The sequence below is a fragment of the Porites lutea genome, chromosome 1, assembly GCF_958299795.1.
Source record: "Porites lutea chromosome 1, jaPorLute2.1, whole genome shotgun sequence".
Lineage (NCBI taxonomy): Eukaryota > Metazoa > Cnidaria > Anthozoa > Scleractinia > Poritidae > Porites > Porites lutea.
The window spans coordinates 7558892-7582046 of record NC_133201.1 but is presented as its reverse complement, the minus strand read 5'-3'; the positions used below and the strand labels follow the sequence as shown (position 1 = coordinate 7582046).

The window sequence follows — 23155 nt, the reverse complement described above, 5'->3', positions numbered from 1 at the left end:
AACCCTAAGTTTGCGACACCCTACTTGCAAGAGTCACTTCATACGCGGTTTTCGGTTTCGGTCGAGTCTTCTCGTGGCTTAGGTCTTCGGCCAAGGATTTGTTGGCCTGTGCCCGACGCCGATGCATCCCGTCGCACGCGAGGAAAAAAAACTGTTACCCGGGATAAACTTACAACAAGTTTAGTGTCTTAAAAGTAAAAGTAACTGGAAACAGCACTTGAAAAACTGTATCATTTATCACATTTGTTTATTGTTCTCCTTGACCAAAATAAAACTGTCTTAAGTTTCTGCAGTAGGGTAACATCGCTGTTTAATACGCGGGCAATTCTCTAGGTCTCAACCTTTAAAAACACATTACCTAAAGATATAGACGTTTTTAATAACATTGGAGCGGGATAAAGGGAAGTGGGCTCTACCCTGGGTGTCAGAGACTTTTCTAGCGCGGTTTCCGCTTTCTGTCAAGTCTTTATGGTGACCCGCGCGAAAAGTTTTTCTCGCGGCTTCGGCTTACGGCCGAAGATTTGTCGGCCTTCGGCCAACACCGAAAATTCTCGCCGCACGCCAGAAAAACCTCTGGCACCCAGGGTAAGAGGGCTCCGCCTCTAACCAATCTATATTGGCCAAAAACAGAGCCACACGGGGTCGAAAGCTTTTCCCCGGTAAGAAAGTATCTTCCCCTGACTCAAGCTATTGACGGTTCCTGCTAGAGTCGAACCCTACATGGTTCGCTTTATGGTTCGACTGTAAAGACTTTTGATAGTTTGATGAGAACAATTACAACTTCCTGCTAAAATACTTTCGGGTCACCTGTGTATCTATATTGGCCCGAAACAGAGTCACAGGGGGTCGAGAGCTTCCCCCCCGGTAAGAAAGTATCTCCCCCTGACTCAAGCTATTGATCCGTTCCTGCTAGTGTCGAACCCTACATGTTTCGACTGTAAAGACTTTTGATCGTTTGATGAGAACAATTACAACTTCCTGCAAAAAATACTTTCGGGTCACCTGTACAAATATAATTTGCAAATCTAGCTCTAAACTATATATTACCAAGAAAATTTCAATTAAGTACAGGTACATGATATTTCATATTTGGAAACAAAACGCTACCTGACAAGGGCGTTTCAAAAATATTCAATTAAAGCAGTGATTCCTTTAAATAAACGTCAAGGAAAAAGCCCCAAAATTATGTCTGCGGCCATTCTAACAGTGCAAATATGCTAAAAAGACACGAACGGTTTAAGATTGAATCTCGCGTCCAGCAAGTCATCCATACCCCCACATTACAAATTACAACTGCATGAAAAAAGTGATCTAGAGAAAAGTAACTAATGTTGGACTGTAAGAGGGGGGAGAAGAGAAAGAAAACTAACAAACAAAAACAAAAAACGGTGAGAAATTCTGATTTTCCTTTTTGTTTTCACTCTCACATGTATTCTCGTTATCAGAGCCCCCTCCTTTTGTTTGGTCACGAGGTCGTTTGTTAAAAATTAACCCGAGTAGCTCTGGGGACGAGAATGTTATACAGTCAATTCTCGCCTTGCAGACACCCCACTATTACTGACACCCCGATAAAACGGACGGTAGCTAAATCCCGGGTAAGAACAAATTACAGACGTTTGACTGAAATAAACTCCCGCTATTACGGACTCTTGCTAATGAGGACACTAACTCGAGGTCCCTGTAGTATCCGCTGTAAAGGGAGTTGACTGTAGTCCATTTTAAACTATTTAATGGTGCGTTCGATTGGTTGCATTCCGAAATAAGAATATACCAAAGTTTTGCTGAAAATCTCTTGTATCGTGATATTTGGACCATTTAATTTAGATATTTTGATTCAAGCAGATTTCTTTCTGCAAAACAATGAACGCCACAATGAGTGATTTTTAGGTTGATTAGTTCCAATTCTTATTCCGGAACAAGTTCAATCAAACACGCCTTAACCTTTGAACCCCTGAAATAGGCCAACAGAAAGGTAACTATTCAGTGTGGGACTTAAATACTTTGTGTACACCCGGAATTTACCCACTGTAACTGACCTATCACCAACTGGTACGCAAAATTTTCTTACGCTGAGCAAGCTTCTCTACCAATTTCAGTGGGAATTAGCCAGTTCAAGTGGGCAAATCTTCTGTTTATGCATACACACAATGTTAATAAGTCGATTACTTCATCTTTCTGTTACTATTCAAACAAGTGCCTCGGGGGGTGTACTCAACAAAGTTATATATGGGGTATGGGGAGGCTCCGCCCCGAGGTCCCGCTCCTCACCCCTCATACCTAGTTTAGAACTTTGCATCCCTTTTAACTGCTGTAAGTGCGCTTTCTTTAAAATATGACTAAATAACAAAACTAGAATATTTTTCTCAACTTTTTCAACGCCACAAGATCCTTTTTTAGCCATTATAGGTCATTTTACAGACCAAAATGACAGATTTTTCCGACCCTTTCATATACTTTAACTTCGCAGAAACCCTCCCGTCTCTGAAGCCTGTAAAAGGTACCCCTTTCGGGCGGAGCCTCCCCGTATAGGCCATTATAGGGAGTACTCACCCCCAGGGACAAGTATTTTGTCAAATATCCATTGTGAGAGTCTTTCATACAAATCTCCGACAACGCAACCTTTCTCTACACGGATTTAGGGAGGTCGAAAATCTTTGTTTTCTACCCAGCCCGGGTGTGAGAACTGATATGAGTTTCCTTACTCAAGTGTCGTGTTCCTCTGACAACTGCTCTTGCCTTCAGCTTTGATTTCTTCAACGGTTAAACTTACAAAACTTGAATTCATAAGGGCAAGAGTTTCTATTCCTCTTCACACCGCATGTTTTTCGCACAGCCAAAGATGTTCCCTCGTTCGCTTGTTGTAAGTACAGACGAGCGGGCCGACCCTCCACCAATCCGGCGAAATTTCCAGCAATTTGCACATCTTGCCTCGGCTTAGCGCTTCGTAGCTCTGCAGATATTTTAAGTCGTCTTGCAGGAAACTGGTGCAGGTCTTCCTTAGGTCAGGGAACTCCACGAAGTAATGTTCTAGAAGATACTGTATGTCCGTTATCAGGATGTCGCGAAATTTCGGAATGTCACCCAACACGATTTTGACAGGGACGCGTGACGTCTCAGGCTCACTTCCGGGGTCCTTCTCTCGTAGCATGAAAGCCAATTTTAAGAGCTTGCACGCACGGCCACCGAAGACCTCCAGAAATTCTTGGATGTTGGGAATGCGGAAACCTGGGCCTCCTGTTAAGTGCCAGTATCCGGGACATTCGCAAAGAAAGTGCACTGCGTAACCGTCTCGTAGCGGCGAGTTCACAAGAAGGCGGTTTTTGAACGGTGCGCTTTGAAAGCCGATTGGAAACACAGCAAGAAGTCTAGGGCAGTAGCGGTCTTCAAGTACTCCTCCAGCCTCGTCGAAAAACACCCCCAGTCTCACCTCTCCTTTTGTTTTAGGCGGGAGCTTTGGAGCAAGACGAACAGCAGGAGGATCACCAGCTAAAATAGCCGCCTCTCTTCCAAGGGGGTGACCCCAAGAGCAGAAATTCTCACCCTCACTAAAGAAGTTGCTTAGAAGAGCAGGGCTCTGAAACCCGGAGCGTTCACACACGGGGCAAATTATCCGCCTTATGTAGCGTGTTCCAGGATAGCGTGTGTCCACAACCATCTTGATTGCAGCTCTTATGTCTGGTAGAACACAGCAAGGGACGGATCCCCGAATTATTACCTTCAGCTTGTGTTCAAATGGGACAGCTTCGATACTGACCCTATGCACGACATTGTTCTCTGCTAAAGGGTGAGTGGTCATCTCTTTGCAGTGGAGAGAACACCCCATGCTGGCTAAGTATGTGGTGGCAAACACCATGTGGAAGCGGTAGAAGGTCGGCTCTATCTCCATGCTGTTCGGCAGGCTTCGTCTGTTGATAGCTACTGTAAGGTCACTGAAGAACGTCGGTGGAAGAAAGCCGAAGTGAAATTCCGAGCTTATCTGCCGATCGTCTTCCGACGGTTGTGGGGGCCACAAGTCCTTGTCTGGACGACCAATAGGCAACTGAAAGGGAACAAGGTCTTCGGTTTCCGACAGGGGGACACATAATCCTAGATTCCTGAACAAGGTCAGCATGGAAAAACGTTGCCCTTCGGGTACTCCAGGCCACGTCTTGGCCAGGTTGTCAATCCGAAGTATTCCGTCCAAACCCGAGCTCGCACCCGCGTGCGACCTGACGAGGAGACACATCTGTTTCGACAGCCACGAAGGATCGACGAAGATTACGTCACCGATACCGGGCATGTCTTCGTACCATAGAATCTCTCCTTGAGAGTGAAAGTAGGTCATGAGAGCCTTGAGCTTGAAGTCTTGATTGACTCCACAGCCGTGAGCGATCTCGCGTAGACGCTCATATGTCAGCAGCGGCCATTTCTTAAGTTCGCTGTCCGCGTTGCACATCTCCTGGATGCGATCCCTGACGTAAAGGCATTTTTGCGGGATTCGTGAACTGACCTTGGTGTTGAGGAGAACATGCGCACTGGAACCCACTCCCACCTTGAGTTTCTGCAGGCTTCCATTCTTGGAACTCAGGAAATTCTTTGGAAACTGGGCCTGGCAGCTCACCTCGTAGTAACCCACAACGTGTGGAACGCAGGGTTCTGGAGCGACAGCAGAAGCACGAGGAAGTTCTTTCTCCTGGACGTAAAACGTTGAGCCACCAAAGCCCTCACAAACTAGGGTACCCTCACAAAGGCCGCACTGAGGCACTGCTTCTCCTTCGAACTGGCGTTTGTGTTCTCGACGATACTTACTCAGGAGCGTCTCGATGTCTTCACGGATGCGCCCACGGATTTCATCTGTGAGATTTGGGTGGTCAGCGTGCGTACCTATGAGAACAACGTGTGAATTTGGAGCTCTGGAGTAAATTACTTGCAGCCAAAGTTCTACTCTTCCAAGCTGATAAATCGACAACGACGTCTTGCTCACTGTGAACGCGCTCATGTCGAAAACAACTTGATAGAGAGTGTTCTCTGACAAGAAGAGCTGATGCGAACTGAACAGCGCTTCGTCTCCAGCTAAATCAAAAACTTTCAGCTTCAGAAGCATCAGGTCAATAGACGAGATTTCCACCCCTTCCGTTCTGTCGAGTTCACCAACACCGCCGATTCGCCAGTCCCTATTGTGGCGAAGAGCCTTTATAACAGCAGTTTTACCAACACTGCTTTCTCCCACGACCACCATTTTGATCTGGCTATTGGAAACAGGATCATCTAAGAAATCGCTAAGAAACTCTAAAATGCTTTCAGTTCCCTTATTGAGAATGTGAGTGGGAGGAAACTTCAGTCGATTTCGCGTGAACCAGAGATTTTGCAGCTTGCTCAATAGACCCAGCGAAGGGGACAACTTCTCTAATTTGTTGTGGCTTATATTCAGGGTCTCGAGCGAGCCCAGGCAGCCGAGAGTGTCGGGTAAATTGTCCAACGCGTTTCGATCACAGTGCGCATGCCTCAATTTCTGCAACCTGGAAATCGTATCGGGAAGTTTCTTAATCTTGTTTCCACTAAGACGCAAACGATGCAAGCTTTTCAAATCGCCCAGACGTTCAGACAAACGCGACAGGCCGCACTTAACGACACACAAACTCAGCAGGCTCGTTATCGAATAAATTGTCCCGGGTAACTCAATGCCGCCGAAATCACAATTGGTGATGGTTAAAGACTCCAAGCAGTGTTGGACGTGTGAGAAATCAAAGAGCGCAAGTCCCTCAGTGTTAACAATGGTAAGCGATCGCACTGGCAACATAGGCACGGTCTCGTTCACAAACTTGGCAACATCGGTCCCGTTCTGACCAATCAGAAGAATTCTAGCAAGCGGGCGTGGCGAAGCAGAAGTGTAAAAGAAGGTCAACTGTCGCGTAAATTCAGTAATGTCACTATTTACAACACGATCTGAATCCTCGCTATCGTTGACCCAAAACTCACAGACTTTCTTCCACGGTTCGGGTGGGGTAGGCATTTCGCATCCGCTTTCCAGGAGAAAGCGCACCGCTTGCAAGTTGTTCCCTTTTAGAGCAGCATCTAAAGCGGTATTGAACTCTTTGTCTTTAGCCGTCACGTCAATGGAATCGACAAGGGCTTCCAGCGAAGGGATGTGATTTCGTCTGGCAGCGCGATGGAGCAGAGTTGATCCCTCTTTGTCGAAATCCGGGCTGAACGTAGAGAGTTCCATGCGGTCCATGACGCTCACAAGAATAGCCGCGTCAAATATCTGTCGCACCTCATTGTCACAAGTCGAAAACTCCAAGTACCTGACGGCGCCAATTTGCTGGGCATAACCGGTTCCTGTAACTGAATAAACCGGTTTCCTCGAAGGATCTTTCTCATCCCAGAGCTCACGCCATTCCGTGTGCGTTCCAACTAAAATAAACGGAGTAATTGGGCAGAACTCCTGGATTTCCGGTATCCACTTACTCAAGACATTGTCCCAGGACGTTGCGCGAACAACCGAAAAACAAACCAGGAAAATGTCCGTGTCGGCATAAACGTCGGGTCTGATGTTGTCGAAGGCTTCGTTGCACCGCGCGTCAAACACTTCCAGAAAGAAATACTTCCCGTTAACAGTAACAGTGCCAGACCACTCCTCTAAAGAGTCCTGGTTAGAGTCTATGCTTGACACGCTACCCTTCTCCGCATCACAGTGAATAACCCTGAAATTCGGATGAGTGTGAGTGCTTTCAACTCTCTCAACGGTTTTCTGTAAATCTTGGTCCTGACTGACTTCCCCATTTCGGAGAGTCTCGTTTATTTCCTCGTGTAGCGGATCTGCGCAGGCGCTAGATGCGATTTCGTCTGTGGCTGGTTCAACCTCAGCGTTCATCAGTTCCACATACTTCATGAAGAGCTCCCGTTTGTCGGCGTTTTCATCACCCACTAAGACACACTTAACTGTCCTCATTTCTTTGGTCTTGGCTTTTCACACATGGGCCTTAAAAAAAGGGAAAAAGGAATGAGTTGAGAACCATAATTCAACCAATTAATTGACAATCTGTACGTGTTTTACGACAGAACCTAAAACTCTGTAGGCGTTTTGTTTTTGATTCATTCCTTCGTAGAATCGAAAAAAGACGTTTTGAATTACATTTGTTGCTGTTGAATTTCTTTTAGGGCTGGTTCTAAATTAATTCGACATTTTAGAGGGACAAGGATTAATAATTTGGCCTCCCGCACAGTTCCTCTTAAACAGCGTTCATGAGGACCTCCTACAGATATAAGATGCTCTGTTGGGTGCCCTGTGGTTAATGTAACCTGAACCTTACAAGTTTAGCTACAAAGAGTAAATCGAGAGGTTGTTGGAGCAGTTTACAGTAACTAGAATATTCTCAAAGAATAAGTGGGTGACTTAAAATTAAAGAGTTTCATTTGCAAACCCTTTAATCCACATACAGTCGAACCTCCATTAAGCAGCCACCTAAGTTAAGTGCCAAGAGTGACAAACATCAATTTTCTCCTAATAATATCAAACATATTCAAGAGAATAGGTTATGAGAATTGATAAAATGATCACCAAAGGAAAAATACTCTGATCATTTTTTCAAATTCTCCCAATTAATTTAGTAAGGAAATGTATAGAGATCAGTTGGGAGAATTTGTATGCAGATATTGGGCTTATAGGGTAAAGTAGCCAGTAATCAAAGTCCTGAAATAGTTGTAGAAAAAAATGGGAAATTAAACCTCTGTTAAGCAGCTGTGGCCACCTTTTGGCCATCCCACAAAAAGTTGATCCCTTGTTGTCACTAAAAAATGTCACCTCTATTAAGCGGCCATCAAGCACTTGATGCTCATAGTTTGGCTTCATTTTAAGAATATGATAAGGGAAAATACAGTCCGAGATAGGTGATGACCGATTGAGGACCAGTAATGCTTTTCCCGTTGTGCGTTTTATTTCAAAATAAAGTGACGTTTCTGCTAAAGATTACGCTAATTTATGACCAACCTCTACTGAGCGGCCAACCTCCATTTCGCAGCCACTTCCACGTACCCCGAGACTAATTTGTTTCAAAATTGAAGAATTTTCCATTAAAGTAAGTGATCATAAAGTTAATTGTGTGCTTCCAACAATTATCCATACGTCCCCCACAGAAGAGATTTTTCCTTAGATCCCCCCCCCCACCTCTCTGGAAATTCCAGTCAAGGTTCAAACATTTACTTAAATTTTTGGGCCTTTGAGACCCCCCCCTCCACCCCCCAGGAATTTCCAATTCCTTCTGTGGGGGGACTATGGATATTTTCTGGAACTACACATTTCCATCAGCTCTTCTCTTGGTTATGATAATAAAAGAAGAAAATTGATTTTGTCCACTCCTGGGACTTGAATGTTGAAAAAAAAGTTTCCAAAATGGTGCAAGTTGAATGTGTAGTCAAAGATTGGTCTCACCAATAAACACATGAATGAGTTTGAAATAGGACCATGAGTGTGAAATACATTTACATGTATAAATATTGCTCTAGGGGTAAAAGTGATACAGTAATTATAAAATAAAAAAGGTTACAGAATTATAACATAAAACTTTAAATAAAAAATCATCCCTTTATATAGTACTCTTGACTCCCAATAACTCAAACCCTCGCTAACTCGAACCTCGCGCTAACTCGAACCAAAGTTGAATTCTCCTGGATTTCCTTCTTACATTCACTGTAATTTTACTCTCGGTAACTCAAACCCTCGATAACTAGAACCTCCTGCCAACTTAAAGTAATTTTTGTTTCCCCTCAGCTCATTTCTAGACAATTTACCCTGATAACGCAAACCATGTTATAAGCGCGTGACAAGTCGGGAAAAAAACCGTGTGTTGAAGTTCGAAACATTGAATTTATTTCAAAACAACTGAGTAGATCCTTTGTCTTCACTTTTTTGTCACTTCAGTTCAAATTCAGTGTCCATTCCTGAATACTTTGTCGCTTAATAATATTACCTTTGCTCCCCATCCATTTGCTTATTTCCTTACTTGCGGTTATTTGCTTCAAACTCCCGATAACTCAAACTTTTTTAGATTTCCCTTGAAGGTTTGAGTTATTGGGAGTCAACTCTAATTCAAAACTCATTTATAATTCATAAAGAAAAAATTAAGATAGAATCCATTAGGATTTAACTGAGTAATTTTAGTTTTCATTGGACAAAAACCTTGTACCAGAATAAATTAAGCCATATCACATTCTTTTGTACATTTTTCAAGGGCTATAGATATAATAACTTATCTGTAATAACACCAAAGACAATTTCTTATCAGAGCCAGTGGAAACTGATGTCAAACTTCATAGGAATTGTACAAACACAAGTAAAGTTTTATACATAAGATTATTTTCTTGGGCTCCAATAAGAAATTTTCTTTGGTGTTATTACAAATAACTAATTACATCTTTAGCCCTAGCCTGCGAAGCGAAGACGCATTTCCAGTCGTCGCTTCTCTCCCTCCGAAAAATATTTTTCGGAGGGAGAGAAGCGACGACCGGAAATGCGTCTGCGCTTCGCAGGCTACTTTAGCCCTTGAAAAGTGTAAAAAAGAATACAATACGCTTTAAATTAAAATTACTCAATTACCTCATGGATTCCGTCTTAATGTTTAATGAGTGTCTTTATATCTGATAAAGACATGGCTACGTCCAATTTTTTACACCAAAATAACCCTAAATCTAAATATTACTGCAAGAATGAGTTAATCCCGATATCAGAGATTTTGACGCGTTAAAAAAACTTGCAGTCATGTATTATCTGGTTTAAAAACTGGCGGCTTCGCCAGTATTTAAATGTGATTATACAATCCTGCTCGTTTTTTAATCACTACTTTAATAATAAAATATTAGCTACTGCACCTCTCCATTTGACTTTGTTTTAAAACCTCCCATGTGTTAATTGTGCAGCATAACAGGGACTAACACATGATGTAATAGATTCCTTAAATGATACACGAACTGCAGTGCCCATGGTGCATGCATGACTGACTTTATATCGGCCAAGTCATCTAGAAGTCATCTTGCCCAAGTTAAAACACCACAATTCGTGTTTCTATACTGTATGAAAGTAGCAAATTTTTCCAGATTATAAAATAAACATTTAGTTGTGGGCGAGCAAGCAAGTCAAGTAAGTCTGATTTCCATTGGATTTCACCCCACTTTTCAGTCGATTTTACTCAGTTACCAGTAAATTAAGCTTGGATAATTTGAATTCCCCACTAATTCAAATTAACTTTCCCTTCCCTTGATCAAAATTTCACTGAAAATTATCTCAAGAATTTGATACCCACCTCAGATGCCATGCCATTAGCACTTATAGTTGTATCTACAGCAATTTGATTTTAGTTGGTGCAACGAACAGATCACGTTTTATCGTAAGTTTTGTCAAAAGCTCAAGGGTGGCCCCAGGGTTGGCAAATGCCTAGTCCATGGGCAGTGGAAAATTTGCTAACAGCAAATACCCAGTAGTAAGCCAAGGGGGAGAAGGGGGGGGGGGGGGGTGTAGGGGGTTGGGCACAGTTGGAATTGACAGATGCATTATGCATAATCATTGTGGGGACAATATGCTGCTTACAAAAGAGGCAGTTCATTCTACAATGCTATCGTTTACTGCCTCTTTGTTATTCGGACACACAACTGCTCAATTTTCCTCCCGAAGAGGGCTACTATTAGGATATTTTGTTCCACTTGATTTACACTGTATGTGTGTGATGACAGTTAATAGGGAAAGGATTAAAACAATAGTCTATCTGATTCAATAAGACGTAAACAAGTAGGCCAGCTGTAATTCTAAAATCTACATCTGCACCGAAGCTTATAATCTCGAAGTGATTAAGTCTGTCAACCAGGTTATGCGCAGTGAGCTTTATAAGGTATGCTCTGGATGCAAACAGCTGGATGCTGTATAAAAATAACATAAAACCTAAAACACTGATTTTGCGTTCAAAAAGAATTCAACAGTAAATCATTTATAGCAGTTTATGGCGAGCACTTTATGATAAACGCTCAGTGGCGTTTAGAAGTCCAGAAGCGCTGCTCGCACTTGCATCTCACTGCACGAGCAGAAATATTTTCAGTCTTGAGGTCTCATATATCGTAAGCAAACAGTAAATTGCTGGTTCTCGAAATGATGAATTCTCATGTGGTTCAGAATGTTAACAAGTTATAAAACAACTTGATTAGTTCTTAAATCTTAAAAAGAAGAAACAGAAACATTAGCCTTACCAAGTGATAGATCACTGTGAATGGATAGGTGACATCACGCGAGCGATCGGGAAGCCATTTTGATAATCGAACGATTGAACGTCTACGATGTCGAAGAAATTTCCGAGGAAGAACTAAAAGATTTTTTTAAGTATATACATGACCGTCTTCATGGACACTTTAAGGTTAGCGGCATTATCGACGAGGATTTTAAAACCGCACAGACCTCTTGTAGTACTTTTGCCTTTCTTTGCCTTCCAGCTAGTTTCCAGTCTTTTCGACGACATACCGGAAATCCGGACACACCTTGAGAAAATTCACCTGGACGCTGGAATAATGGACCATTTGAGGTGGATCGACAAGGAAGTAATTGCTTTTTATTTCAAGTAAACTTGGAAAGCTATCATACAAGATACCAAACAAAGCAGAGGAGCCAATTGGTTGGCATAATATTGGTTGTTACTCGCTCCATTTTCGTTTTGCGCTTGGTAAATGAAATGTACTTTGAAGGATATGTATAGCCACTAAATTTGAGCATGACCGCTGGTCTTATTCGAAATCACTGATGATCTTCGCAATCTTACAGGCTCAAGCAAGGTGATTTTTTTCTCAGATCACATTATTTTTCTCTTGTTTGGCTCTAGATCACATCATTATGTTTTAAAGTCGAATCATTTCTGTTCTAAATTACCTAAATCGCATTAATTTCTGTTTCGCATGCAAAATAAGGCGCAAAAGCGTTTCCGGTTCCTATTTTTCACATACTGGCTTCTGGATTAATAAAACATAAGTATTATAAAAATTCTGTATTTGGGCGACTTAATTGTGCGATTTTATAATGGATGCCATAAAGTGGTTATGGGTTCTTTCCTGGTGTGACTCCGCTCAATTAAACTAAGCGGTAGGTAGGGAAAAGTTCAATTCCTTCTAGGTCTCAGAATAACTAATGAGAACGCCCTGCCTAAAAATGTTTAACGATCCTAGTCTCCCTGGATGGGATTTCAATAAAGATGAAATAATGTAAGCTTCGTCTCACAGCAGGTCTACTAATCTGGCTCTTGTAGAAGTAAAAGAACTCATACTGCTATTCATTAAACCCCGGTGGGTGTGATCCACCTTAAGTAGCTAAAGCACTCCAGACGCAAATTCATTTGGGATTAAAGCGTTCGTCCTTTTAATTATTATTATTATCATTATCATTATCATTATCATTATCATTATCATTATCATTATCATTATTATTATTATTATTATTATTATTATTATTATTATTATTATTATTATTATTATTATTATTTTTATTTTTCATCCACCTTGACAAAGAAGCTTTTTAGAAGGGCTTGTACCTCTAAATGTTTTCGCTTCAAACATAGATACATTCATGTTTTTTACTTGGAGCCGTATACAATAAATAGCATCTCAACTATTTCCAAATACAGTAACTAAAATTACAAACAACAAAAATTCCTAATAAGTAATTAGTTAATTAAGTCCTAGGGTATTTACTTTAGAGTAATTTAGAGTAGAGTAAGAGAGCAACTTTAGAGCAATTAAGTCCTAGAGTATTTACTAGGGGTACAACTAATCGGGGGTGGGGGGGTTTGGGGTAGGTTTCGGGCAGGCAAAACGGAGGTAAAATTGACCATTATCAACTTAAATAATTGTGCAACAATTTTTTTACTCATCTGTTAAAAAGACTGCCTCATTGGCAGATTTCGTCAATTACTTTCCACTACAACAGTCGTCAATGGAATCAAACATAGCACACACACACAGAGCTGAAATTTGCAAACACTTTTAATACTTTCTCTCAAAGCGTATACACAGTTATCAACAAACAATTTTTTTCTAAGTTTCTCTATCAAAACTCCTCTTTGATTGATAGAACTTGCGAAAAACCACCTTCAACATGGCGAGGCTTGGTATTTTAAAGCTGTAGAGTGTCGAGACGTAAAGCACCTCTGGACAATCAGAATACAGGCAGATTATGCAATGAACCAGTCAGAGCTTGAGCCGCGAAAAGGACGGAAAGGCGTCGACCAAGTCACGTGTTTTACCTTTGATTGCTTCACACGATAACAGGAGATTTTTCGCCAAAACCGAACTATCAAGGAATAAACACTGGACGAAAAACAGTTTTGTTCTCAGTTGTAGGTCATGTAACGTGGAGTGGCACTGAATTTCGCGTAAGCTTTGATCACTTTGTTCACTGCTTCTAAGAAGTCTTTCTCAGTGGCAACCTGTCAAAGCAAAAACCAAAATAAGTTTTCATATCCTGAATAAGTTACATTATTTTTCCAAAACGATGGCTGTGTTTTCTGGTCCTAAAAGCTTTTTTTTCCTGTGTCAGAGTTTAGATTGGCCAGTATTTCCCTCGAAAAAATACTTAAACTGTTACGTTCAAAAGGAGAGTCCCGGAGTAATAATAATGAAGATTAAAAGAACGCTAATTGACTTTCTTAGTGTCATTTTCGAGAACAAGGAAACAAGAGCTTCCTTGGTACTTACTTTTCTTCGTGATCGAATGGCGAACATGCCTGCCTCAGTACAAACACTGCGAATTTCAGCTCCTGAAACACCACACAGGAAAAAGGCAAATAAGTCACAAATGTACCAAGTCGAAAAAATCCATTCCCAATACCATTTGTCTCCAGCTTTGACTGTTAAAATATGACATGTTATATTCTACTAACTTTTGAGTCTGTGGATGAAATCGTATGGTGTTACCATTCAAATGTAACCTCTTCAGTAGTACTTTCACACGGTACTATTTATTTAGTATGTAGTTCTAACTTTTGAGTCTGTGGATGAAATCCTATGGTGTTACCATTCAAATGAAACCTCTTCAGTAGTACTTTCACATGGTACAATATTTATTTAGCATGGAGTCCTAACTTTTGAGTTTGAGGATGAAATCCTACGGTGTTACCATTCAAATGAAACCCCTTCCATCAGCGGTGATTTCAAGTACTATGCTGAGTTTACTCACCCGTTGTGTTGGGGCATAGACGGGCCAATAACTCATATCTAATATCCCGCTCCACACTCATGGAACGCGTGTGGATTTTAAATATGTGAGATCTACCCTGTGTAGAGACAAAAGAAATATCTTTTTACCCTGTCAGCAATCTTAAACAAAGTTACGTTTAATTTCGCATTTGCTTTTTAAACGGATTGCTTGGTGATTGGTCGAGAACTTCGCTGCAAATCACTCGTAGGCTGCACTATGCAGTTCCCGCGCTTGACGAAAAAGACTGGTAAATTTCGTCCCGGTTCCTTTCACCAAAAAACGGCCGCGAAAGTCTGAAACTGTACCAAGGATGGCTTTGAAGAAATTGAACACGAATTTCCGTTTCTGAACATTCCGTCCGGAAAAAAAGGAGTACCTTTTCAGATGTTCCACTCCTCCCGCTGAAACGACCAAAAATGTCGTCTTCCATTAACTTTCCAACCGGGTTTTTCTGAAACTTTTTGAGGGGATCCTGACAGCTTTGCATAACCACATCAGAACGTTAAAAGCTTAAGATACTTTTAAAAAAAGCTAATGAAGTACCTCTAAATCAGGTAGACTAAATTCAATTTTTCTGTCCAGTCTTCCTGGTCTGGTCAGTGCAGGATCAAGAGTATCTGGTCTGAAAGAAAAGAGAGCATCATTACACAGTTGTATTGTTGCTAAGGGTTAACGTTATAACACTCATTACCAACAGCTCCCTAAGTGAACAAAACTTCTTACAATCCCTACCTCTTGGCTCTATGATAGGGACACTTTTATAGTAAGGATTCTTGGGCCGTCGCTGTTGTGTTTATTCGGGACCAGCCTTAAGACCCGACAACGGCGACGGCAACGAGACCGTCAAAAAAGCAATGTATGTTTAGATTAGCAAACAACAATTCTGCACGTGCATCACATTTTTTGTACATTTCTTTACTGTCACTGCACGACTATGACGTGAAATTGACTAGTGGACGAAAACAAGCTACGATGAAATTAATTTTTCAACAAACTCAACCCACATATGAAGTCGACATCAGGATTCGAACCCAGGCCACATTGGTGGGAGGTGAGTGCTCTCACCACTGCGTCATCCCTTGCTCCCTTTCTGGAGACTCTGTAAGCAAATCCAATACAGTCTTGGATTCTGGATTCCATGCTGTGGATTCCGAATTCCTGATACTAAATTCTGGATTACAGTCCTCAGTGGGATTCTCGATTCCTTGAACTGTGTTCAGGATTCCAATGCAGGATTCCGGATTCCGCGAGCGAAAATTTCCCAGCTTCCGGAATCCGGATTACCTGACATGGGGCGATAAATAAATATTCGGGAGCCGTTTAAGGTGGTACCGGAGGCTAATTTGGGCATTTGTTTGTAAATTTTAGTCGAGTGAAAATATTAGAAGTATTTAATAAAAAAAGTGAAATTTTTGAATGAAAGTCATGATGTGACATATCAGTGACTTTTTTGAGCGACGAACGTCAACCAGAAGTGAGCCTTTTTCTCTTGTAATATGTCATTAGGCTACGAAATTTGAATTGATAAGTGTCGTTACCCAAGAGGTTTTTCAAAATCACAGCTGAACAGTTCAAAAAGTTCAATGCCGGTTGACACGCCTCACTCAAAAACGTGGCTGCCTAAACTCCCTATTCTTACCGATTTGTTGCCATAAGAACCTTGATGTTTCCTCGTGGATCAAACCCATCAAGTTGATTAATAAGTTCCAACATTGTTCTTTGAACCTCGTTATCACCACCAGCGCCATCATCAAATCGAGTGCCTGGCAGATAGTAAAAAAAAGAAACCATAAAATCTTGGACAAAGGCTTAAGGAATCACTACAGTAGATACCTGTAATATCACAAAGGCAACTTGTTTTCCATTAAGTTGGTAGAATGTCTTTGAAAGTGCTTAAATTTTGTGCAAATTGAAAATAGTTAGACTGGTGTGGTTCATGTGGAGAGGCAAATCTAGCGAGACTGATACAATTATCCCCAGCCTTGTTAGTAACAGATTTTAAGAGCTCTTCAGCAGAAATTCTGTCCTTCTTTATGCACAAAAATTGATGACATACCTCCAATAGCATCAATTTCATCAAAGAAAATAATGCAGGCTTTCTTTGTTCTGGCCATTTCAAACAATTCACGCACCATTCTTGCACCCTGAGGAATGACAAATGGGGAAGAAAATGTTGTCATTTTCAATCTGTGCTATAGTGTTGATGAGTGTTTTTCCTTAATGCAGTGGGAAGGTTTTTATGATCAAGGGAAGCCATAGTAGTTGGACCTCAGTCGCTGGAAGGTTTAAACATACTGGACAGGTTTGGGTGAAAGACCAATCGACTTGCAATGCCTGGCCCTCCAAATTGGGGGTGGGGCAAGGTGTTATGTCCAATCCCCATAAAAAGAAATATCACGACTGAAACTAAACACACTTTTTAAGATAACAGTAGCAGTTGGCGAAGATGTGTAAAGTCCTTATTGAACAGATCGTAATGAGGCGAGGCGAGGTGCATGTAGAGGTAGTAATTATTGTGTTAATTCATCCATCTAGAGTAAGCAGGAATTGCTTGTCAAGTCAAGAAACAGGGCCCCTTTAGTGAAGTTTGAGTTCAATTTTAATAAAAGTATTAGCAACTGTGAGTTAAAAGTGACTCTTCAACGATTTAAAATATTTGCAAAATGCAGAAAGCGTACCAATTCAAATCACTATCACTAACCTCTCCAACATATTTTTGCACCAGCTCAGATCCAATCACTCTGATAAAACAGGCATCAGTCCTGTTTGCCACAGCTCTTGCGCAGAGAGTCTTCCCTGTACCAGGTGGTCCATATAACAAAACTCCCTTGGGAGGTTCTATGCCTAAATTCACAAACCGTTCAGGCTGCAGAGAAAAATAGGCAAACCCAGGTAAATACCTGTACAGTGCTGTGGGAAAATGTTGATTAATTTTTATTCTCTAAGTGGTCAGGCCACACTAGAATTCAACATACAATCATGAGTGAATCAGGGACATTTAACCCTTTAAGCCACAATATTAACATACAAATTCTCCAAACTGATCTCCATACATTTCCTTACAGAATTAGTTGAGAGAATTTGTTCAAAGATCAAAATGCATTTTCCCTTAGGTGATCATTTTATACATTCTCATAAACTTTTCTTTTAATTATGTCTTCATACTGTTAGGAGAAAATTGATGTTGGTTGAAGGGTTAACTGGTAGTCCCATATAACCCTTTAAGCCTCAATATCCAAATACCAATTCTCCAAACTAGTGCTCATACATTGCCTTATAGAATTAGTTGAGAGAACTTGATAGAAGATCAAAGCATATCTCCTTTGTTCATCATTTTGTTAATTCTCCCAACCTTTTCTTTTGATGATGCATTGATGTAGTTAGGAGAAAATTGATGTTGGTTGCTCTTATGCCTTAAAGGTATGATACTACGATAATACAAACTGATGCTCTTTACATGAAGCAGTGGAGTTTCTACAACTTCTCGTAGTTTGTTTATCTGTTCCTTGCAGCCTCCTACATCAGAGTATGTCACATCTGGCTTCTCTTCCACCTACGGGATAAATGTACATCACAAGTGAAAGATTTTATTTTTGAAGAAACCTTTGAACCACTTACTTTAAATTCTAGTTTCAAATTACATGAATCTAACCAAGAACACCTGGATTATATAAGAAAAGTTCACAGTCTCATGACCAACAATACAATCATATTGGACATCACGATACTAAATATTGCACTGTTACTGTTTGTGGTTTAGTTATCTTGGGCACACAGGTTGAAATTTTCCTCCTAACACAATAACACTACTGAAATATCCTGGTGCCCATAGTTTTTTGTTTTCTTTTTTGTTCAAAACTTTGTATTGTGAACATGCTTGAATGACCAACCGTACTTTTTCTTTAAGAAAATGGCTTTTTTATGATCTTTAATCAGCTTGGAAGGTGTCTTTAAAATAAAATTTCTTGACTATTCCCTGAACTTAAAAAAATTTCATTATTCTATGACTTAAAATTCCCTTACTGTGGCAACCATAAGCTACATGTAGATATATGTACTGCAAACATCTTATACTCAGTAGATTACCTGCATCATTGTAACAGTTGGATCAATCTTTGGTGGGAGGGGAATGTGAATTTGGTACTTGTTTCTATCAACTCTGAAAATAGGGAAAAAAGCATAATGCATGTGGCAAGATGCATTGAAGATGTCTAAAACCAGCAACCTTCCATTGCCTGAAAGACTGCTTTAGTCACATGCAATGACAACCATAAGCGGTTACCATGGCAAGCTTATGAGTCACCATCAGAGTAATATGCTTGTATACCTGAGGGGGGTGGTGGGGGGGGGGGGGGGGACAAAATGAAGTGCAAGGGCCCTGGGGTAAATTTCTTAATAGTCCTGATAAATAACAGTTCCGGAAAGTTGTTGTTATTTACATTCAAGACTAAGAGTTTCAATAGTGTTGCAGATAATATTAAAATGAAAAAACTACACTGTATCAGTTTTGTTAGCTAGGACCAACACTTCTTTGATCAGCTTTTGATTTGAATATTTGATTTATGGCCGCGAAAAGTTACTGGGACTTTCAAGAAACAGACCTCTAGCCAGCCAAACTACTTGACTACCCTACTTTGCAAACAAGACACCACATCGCACTTTCTCAAGCTTAATTTTGCCTTAACTGCAAAACAGCCATGTATTTCTAATTAAACAGGATTTACACATCTTGTTTATTGAATGTGATGTGGATCATACCCAACTCGCATTCCTTCTTCAATATCTGTGGGAGCCACTTGATCACCAAGATCAACCACAAACTTGGCAAACTGTTTAACATTTATCACATACTTAGCATCATCAGTGTCTGCATTTATTATCTTTGTACACCTTGCAACCTGACAGAGATAAGACAACACATAAAATAAATGAGTGCTCAGTCATAATTAACTTGCAAACAAATGAGACAGTTACTGAGTGGCCAGGGTGCGCCAAAAATTTTCTTATCCACTTGTCCTTTGGACAAGCACTATATTAAATTTGGTTGTCTGAAACCCAAGGGTTCTTGTCCAAAAAGTTTTGCTCAAAACCCAAAAACAGTCGGGCATATATTTTACTGCTTATTATCACATAATCAGCCTTTTTGTAGGTAAGCTAACAGGCCTGGTTACTAAGGACAGGTTCCTAAGCCAAATGGAGCTCGTAAAAAAACAAATGATTGAAATGGCTGTGGAATAACAAAGTTTTAAAGGAATATTTAACCTTATTTTGACAAGCATGAGGTTTGCTTTTATGACTATAAAATAAATTTTAATTCTGCTGTAATTTGAAGTCAACATTTATCTGTTTCTGTATTTTTTCTAATTAAAAATGTGCTTGCCCCACCAACAAGTTATGTCAAAGGTTTACTTGTCAGAACTGTATTTCTACCTGTCCCGGACAATCAGACATAGGTTTTGGCGTACCCTGAGTGGTAATTATTCCAAAGCACAAGAGAGTTCCAAGAAGCTGTGGACAGAGTCTATAAACATCACCATGCATCAACAGGCAGTAGTGAATTAACGAAACATGTTATAACGGTGAAAATAACTGTACATTGACAGTCTCAGCTCGATCTTCCTTATTTTGATCAAATAAGGTATTTATTTTCAGCACGTGTTTATTATATTAAATACCTGCAAAGGCTGCTCTCCCTGAAGTGTTTGTTTATCAGCTGCTAAGTCCCATAAAGCTGGAGGAGCTAAGCCGGTGTCTGATTCTTTTATACCTGAAAACAAACAAAATTAACATTGACTACATGTACAGGCTACATGCATTGTAAATGAAGGACAGGCCCCAGTTGTTCAAAAGCTGGATAGCGCTATGTATCGGATAAATCTCTATACAGTGGATAAGTATTAGGGGAGCCAATTGCACTATCCATTGGATAAAGATTTATCCAGTGGATAGTGCTATCCAGCTTTTGAGCAACTGTGGCCTGATCTAATTCAAAATAAATACTAACAAAAGGAGCTGACTAAAGGTGATGAGTTTCTTAGTTTTTTAAGATCTTTAAAGGCTTCATAGTACTTTGCACATGTACAAATTTTAGTTCAATGAAGATCTCAAGCTCCCTTCATGTTTCACAGTAAAACAAGAAAAAGGGCAAGACCATAGGGAGTAAATATGGTCTAGGATTGGCCCATTAACATCTGAACCATCCATAACCACCTCTTGTACAAATTGTAATGTCGTCAGTTTTTACAGACATTTAACTTGTGCTGGGCAGAAAGATCTTTCAAACCATACCTGATAAAGCACAATTGAGTCAAACAGGCCAAAGCTTGTTGACTAGAGATCTTTATCATAAAATTATGACCCTGAATTATTTTTTTTTTGGAAAACCATATGAAAAAAAGGCTGTATGAGGACTGTACGCATCAAGAGATAGGGCTGGAAAAATGCATACAGCCTTGTCAGGAAAGCATGCTGATTGACGCAACAGTCCAGGGTGCAAAGAAAGTCATTTTTACAGCTTGCCATTCAGGCGATCTGAAGCTAACATTTACTAGCCCAAATGACATTTTAACTAGCCCCAAAATTGTTTTGATGAGCAGATTGATTTCACAGTTCTTCTGTAATTTGAATTCCTCTGAAAAATTCACTTGCCCATCAGGCAAGTTAATAACAGAATTCACTAGCCCGATAGCAAAATCCACTATCCCCGGGCTATCAGGCACTACTTTCTTTGTACGCTGCAGTCATACAATAAAATGCTTATTGAATGAGTTAGGTTGGGCTGGAAGGGAAAATATTTGGTACTCTGTCAGGCCGTCTGACCTAGAGCAAATTATTTTCCTGACCGTACCTCCCACTCAGTCAGTTAGTACATACATGTGTAGTATTTCTTAACAGTAGCAGTTTCTTTAATTCACAAAATATATTTCTACCTGTTAATTCATTCACTTTCTTCAGTGCTCCTTGAATATCATCTTCCACTTTTTTTATTGATCTGCTGTATAAACCAGCACCCTGTTTGAAAACACAGCCAGGAAAGACAGAAATTTCTTGTAACCATAGTCCTATCATGTACAGTATTTTGCAACAGCTATTGCATCTCAATAGGGTATATACCTCGAGTCAGTATTAAACAGTTTTAAAAAACCCTCTTAATCAGTAGACAAAAGGGGCTTAGTCAGTTCATAAAAATTATCATTCATACTCATACTGTTATTTACGATATCCACCACCTGGTTAGCTCAGTTGAGAGAGTGCCAGTCTGCCGAGGGGGAGGTTGTGGGTTCAAACCCTATCTGAACAACCGACAAGGGTCTCTAAAAAACTCAGTTCAGAGGATTGAGTCATTGGACTATAGAGACATTAGGCTATTGGCCTTGTCTCCTTCATCCTTCTACCATTAGTCAGATCAAAAGGGATGTAAAACAACCCAATGGCAACTACTGATCAAAAACACGAGGGGAAGTTTCCCCAGTGGAGGTGTGGTCTACTTTTCACAAACATCACTCATATCATGGGCTAGGTGGGTTACAGTAAACTCATAAGTGGACAGATGCAGCTAGCAGTGGTGCCCTTGTGTGCTGACATCCAAGCATACTGTTAACATGTTGATATTTGAAATGTAAAGAGGGCACAATCGTTGTCCTCTCACCCACAACATTTCATTCATTCTTTCATAATTTGTCACTCATAATGACATAGCTCAGCTTAAGGTAACAATATTTGCAGCAGTTTCATAATTTGTCACCTATTTAACCCACTCATGATGATGTAGATCATCTTGAGGCAACAACATTTCCAGCAAGCAACATGTGCTCGTAACAGTCTAACACAAAACCAGGTAAGTGTCAGTGTCACTCAGGAAAAATAACAACAAACACACACAAAAAAAATACAATATGAAGTGAGAGGTTGCTGAAACCATTATGTTTTCTAAAAAAAGCCATTTTACCAAAAAATGTTCAAACTTTGGCTTATTTATATTTTCTGATATTGATTTCTATTGATTAAATACACCTGGCATAACAGTTTAGGCAGGGATTACAAGTTTTCAACAGTATGCAACATCCTTCTATGCATTAACTTAAGAAACTGTGCTAAAGTGAGATATAAATGTAATCTTCAGACTTTTAATAGTCAGAAGTGACAAACCATAATATTATTGACAAGCATATAATAGTGTACATGTTGTGGTTTAGTTTTATTCATGGTTTAAATTTTATTTTCCTTTGTTTCAAATTGATCATCATACATTACTATACCTCGGGAAAAAAAAATAAAATTCAAGCCAAGGATATTGAAACTGAACCTAAACAAGTTTCCTGAATACAGCCTGTGATAAAACATAACATATCAAGCCAATATATAGTCCTGTTACACTTTACATGAAAGTCGATATATTTTGATGTACTTACATATGTCTTTAGAATTTCGATATCTCCTTCATCAAGAGCTAGAAGAGGTAAAAATGACAATAAAATTTTTAATGAAAGATCTGAATCCTGGTTTCCATGTGCAATCGTAGTGAGAAAGATGTCAGTCGTGTCACTAATAAGTCCCGTCGTGATTTGGTATGATTCAAAGTATCACTCGCACCTTGGATTGGCTTATCGTCTTTTTTCTCGTCGTCTTTAATTTTCCTTTGATCTTTTCCTAAATAATCCGGCATTTTGTTTGAAACTTGGAAAAACTCTCTCACAGCAATGGCGAAAATTGATAGAACTGCGCATGACCAATTTGTGCTTTGTCATCGCTCCCATGAACCTTTTCAACCTCAGCGTAGTGCCAGTTTCTCAGCAAATAAATAACATTTCTGCCATATTTCAGCGAGCGACAGATTCAGTCTTAAGCCCATAACGCAATGAAATACAGAAAAGTAATCACTTAAAAAAAATCGGATAAGACATTTATGCGCTGTACGTGATACGGGGTGGCTCTCGATCCAACTGACTGCCCTTG

At 40.2% G+C, this 23155-nt stretch overlaps 2 protein-coding genes across 2 annotated transcripts; both read right to left on the bottom strand.

The window, feature by feature from the left end:
* Window positions 1–1907: 1907 nt before the first annotated feature.
* LOC140943985 (uncharacterized) lies at window positions 1908–11441 on the bottom strand. The gene is made up of 2 exons (XM_073393096.1): window positions 11212–11441; window positions 1908–6961 (listed from the first exon to the last, which is right to left on the bottom strand). The coding sequence occupies exon 2, from the start codon at window positions 6929–6931 to the stop codon at window positions 2810–2812; it is 4122 nt and encodes a 1373-aa protein (XP_073249197.1). The 5' UTR covers window positions 6932–6961; window positions 11212–11441; the 3' UTR covers window positions 1908–2809.
* A 1528-nt stretch (window positions 11442–12969) lies between these two features.
* On the bottom strand, window positions 12970–22920 carry LOC140934617 (26S proteasome regulatory subunit 7). Its single transcript, XM_073384217.1, has 14 exons — window positions 22793–22920; window positions 22612–22649; window positions 21130–21211; window positions 19876–19967; window positions 18959–19098; window positions 18287–18359; window positions 17658–17753; window positions 16902–17066; window positions 16257–16344; window positions 15840–15963; window positions 14744–14822; window positions 14180–14276; window positions 13699–13760; window positions 12970–13430 (listed from the first exon to the last, which is right to left on the bottom strand). The coding sequence occupies exons 1-14, from the start codon at window positions 22863–22865 to the stop codon at window positions 13335–13337; spliced, it is 1305 nt and encodes a 434-aa protein (XP_073240318.1). The 5' UTR covers window positions 22866–22920; the 3' UTR covers window positions 12970–13334.
* Window positions 22921–23155: the final 235 nt, after the last annotated feature.

What these genes read in the sequence shown, in the direction of transcription:
- LOC140943985 (XM_073393096.1), bottom strand. Translation starts at nt 6,931, where the DNA reads ATGAGGACAGTTAAGTGTGTCTTAGTGGGTGATGAAAACGCCGACAAA.
- LOC140934617 (XM_073384217.1), bottom strand. Translation starts at nt 22,865, where the DNA reads ATGCCGGATTATTTAGGAAAAGATCAAAGGAAAATTAAAGACGACGAG. An exon ending in AGACGATAAGCCAATCCAAG is followed by an intron (nt 22,650 to 22,792) that starts GTGCGAGTGATA and finishes TACCTCTTCTAG; the next exon opens with CTCTTGATGAAGGAGATATC. An exon ending in TGAAATTGATGCTATTGGAG is followed by an intron (nt 15,964 to 16,256) that starts GTATGTCATCAA and finishes ACTATCTGCCAG; the next exon opens with GCACTCGATTTGATGATGGC.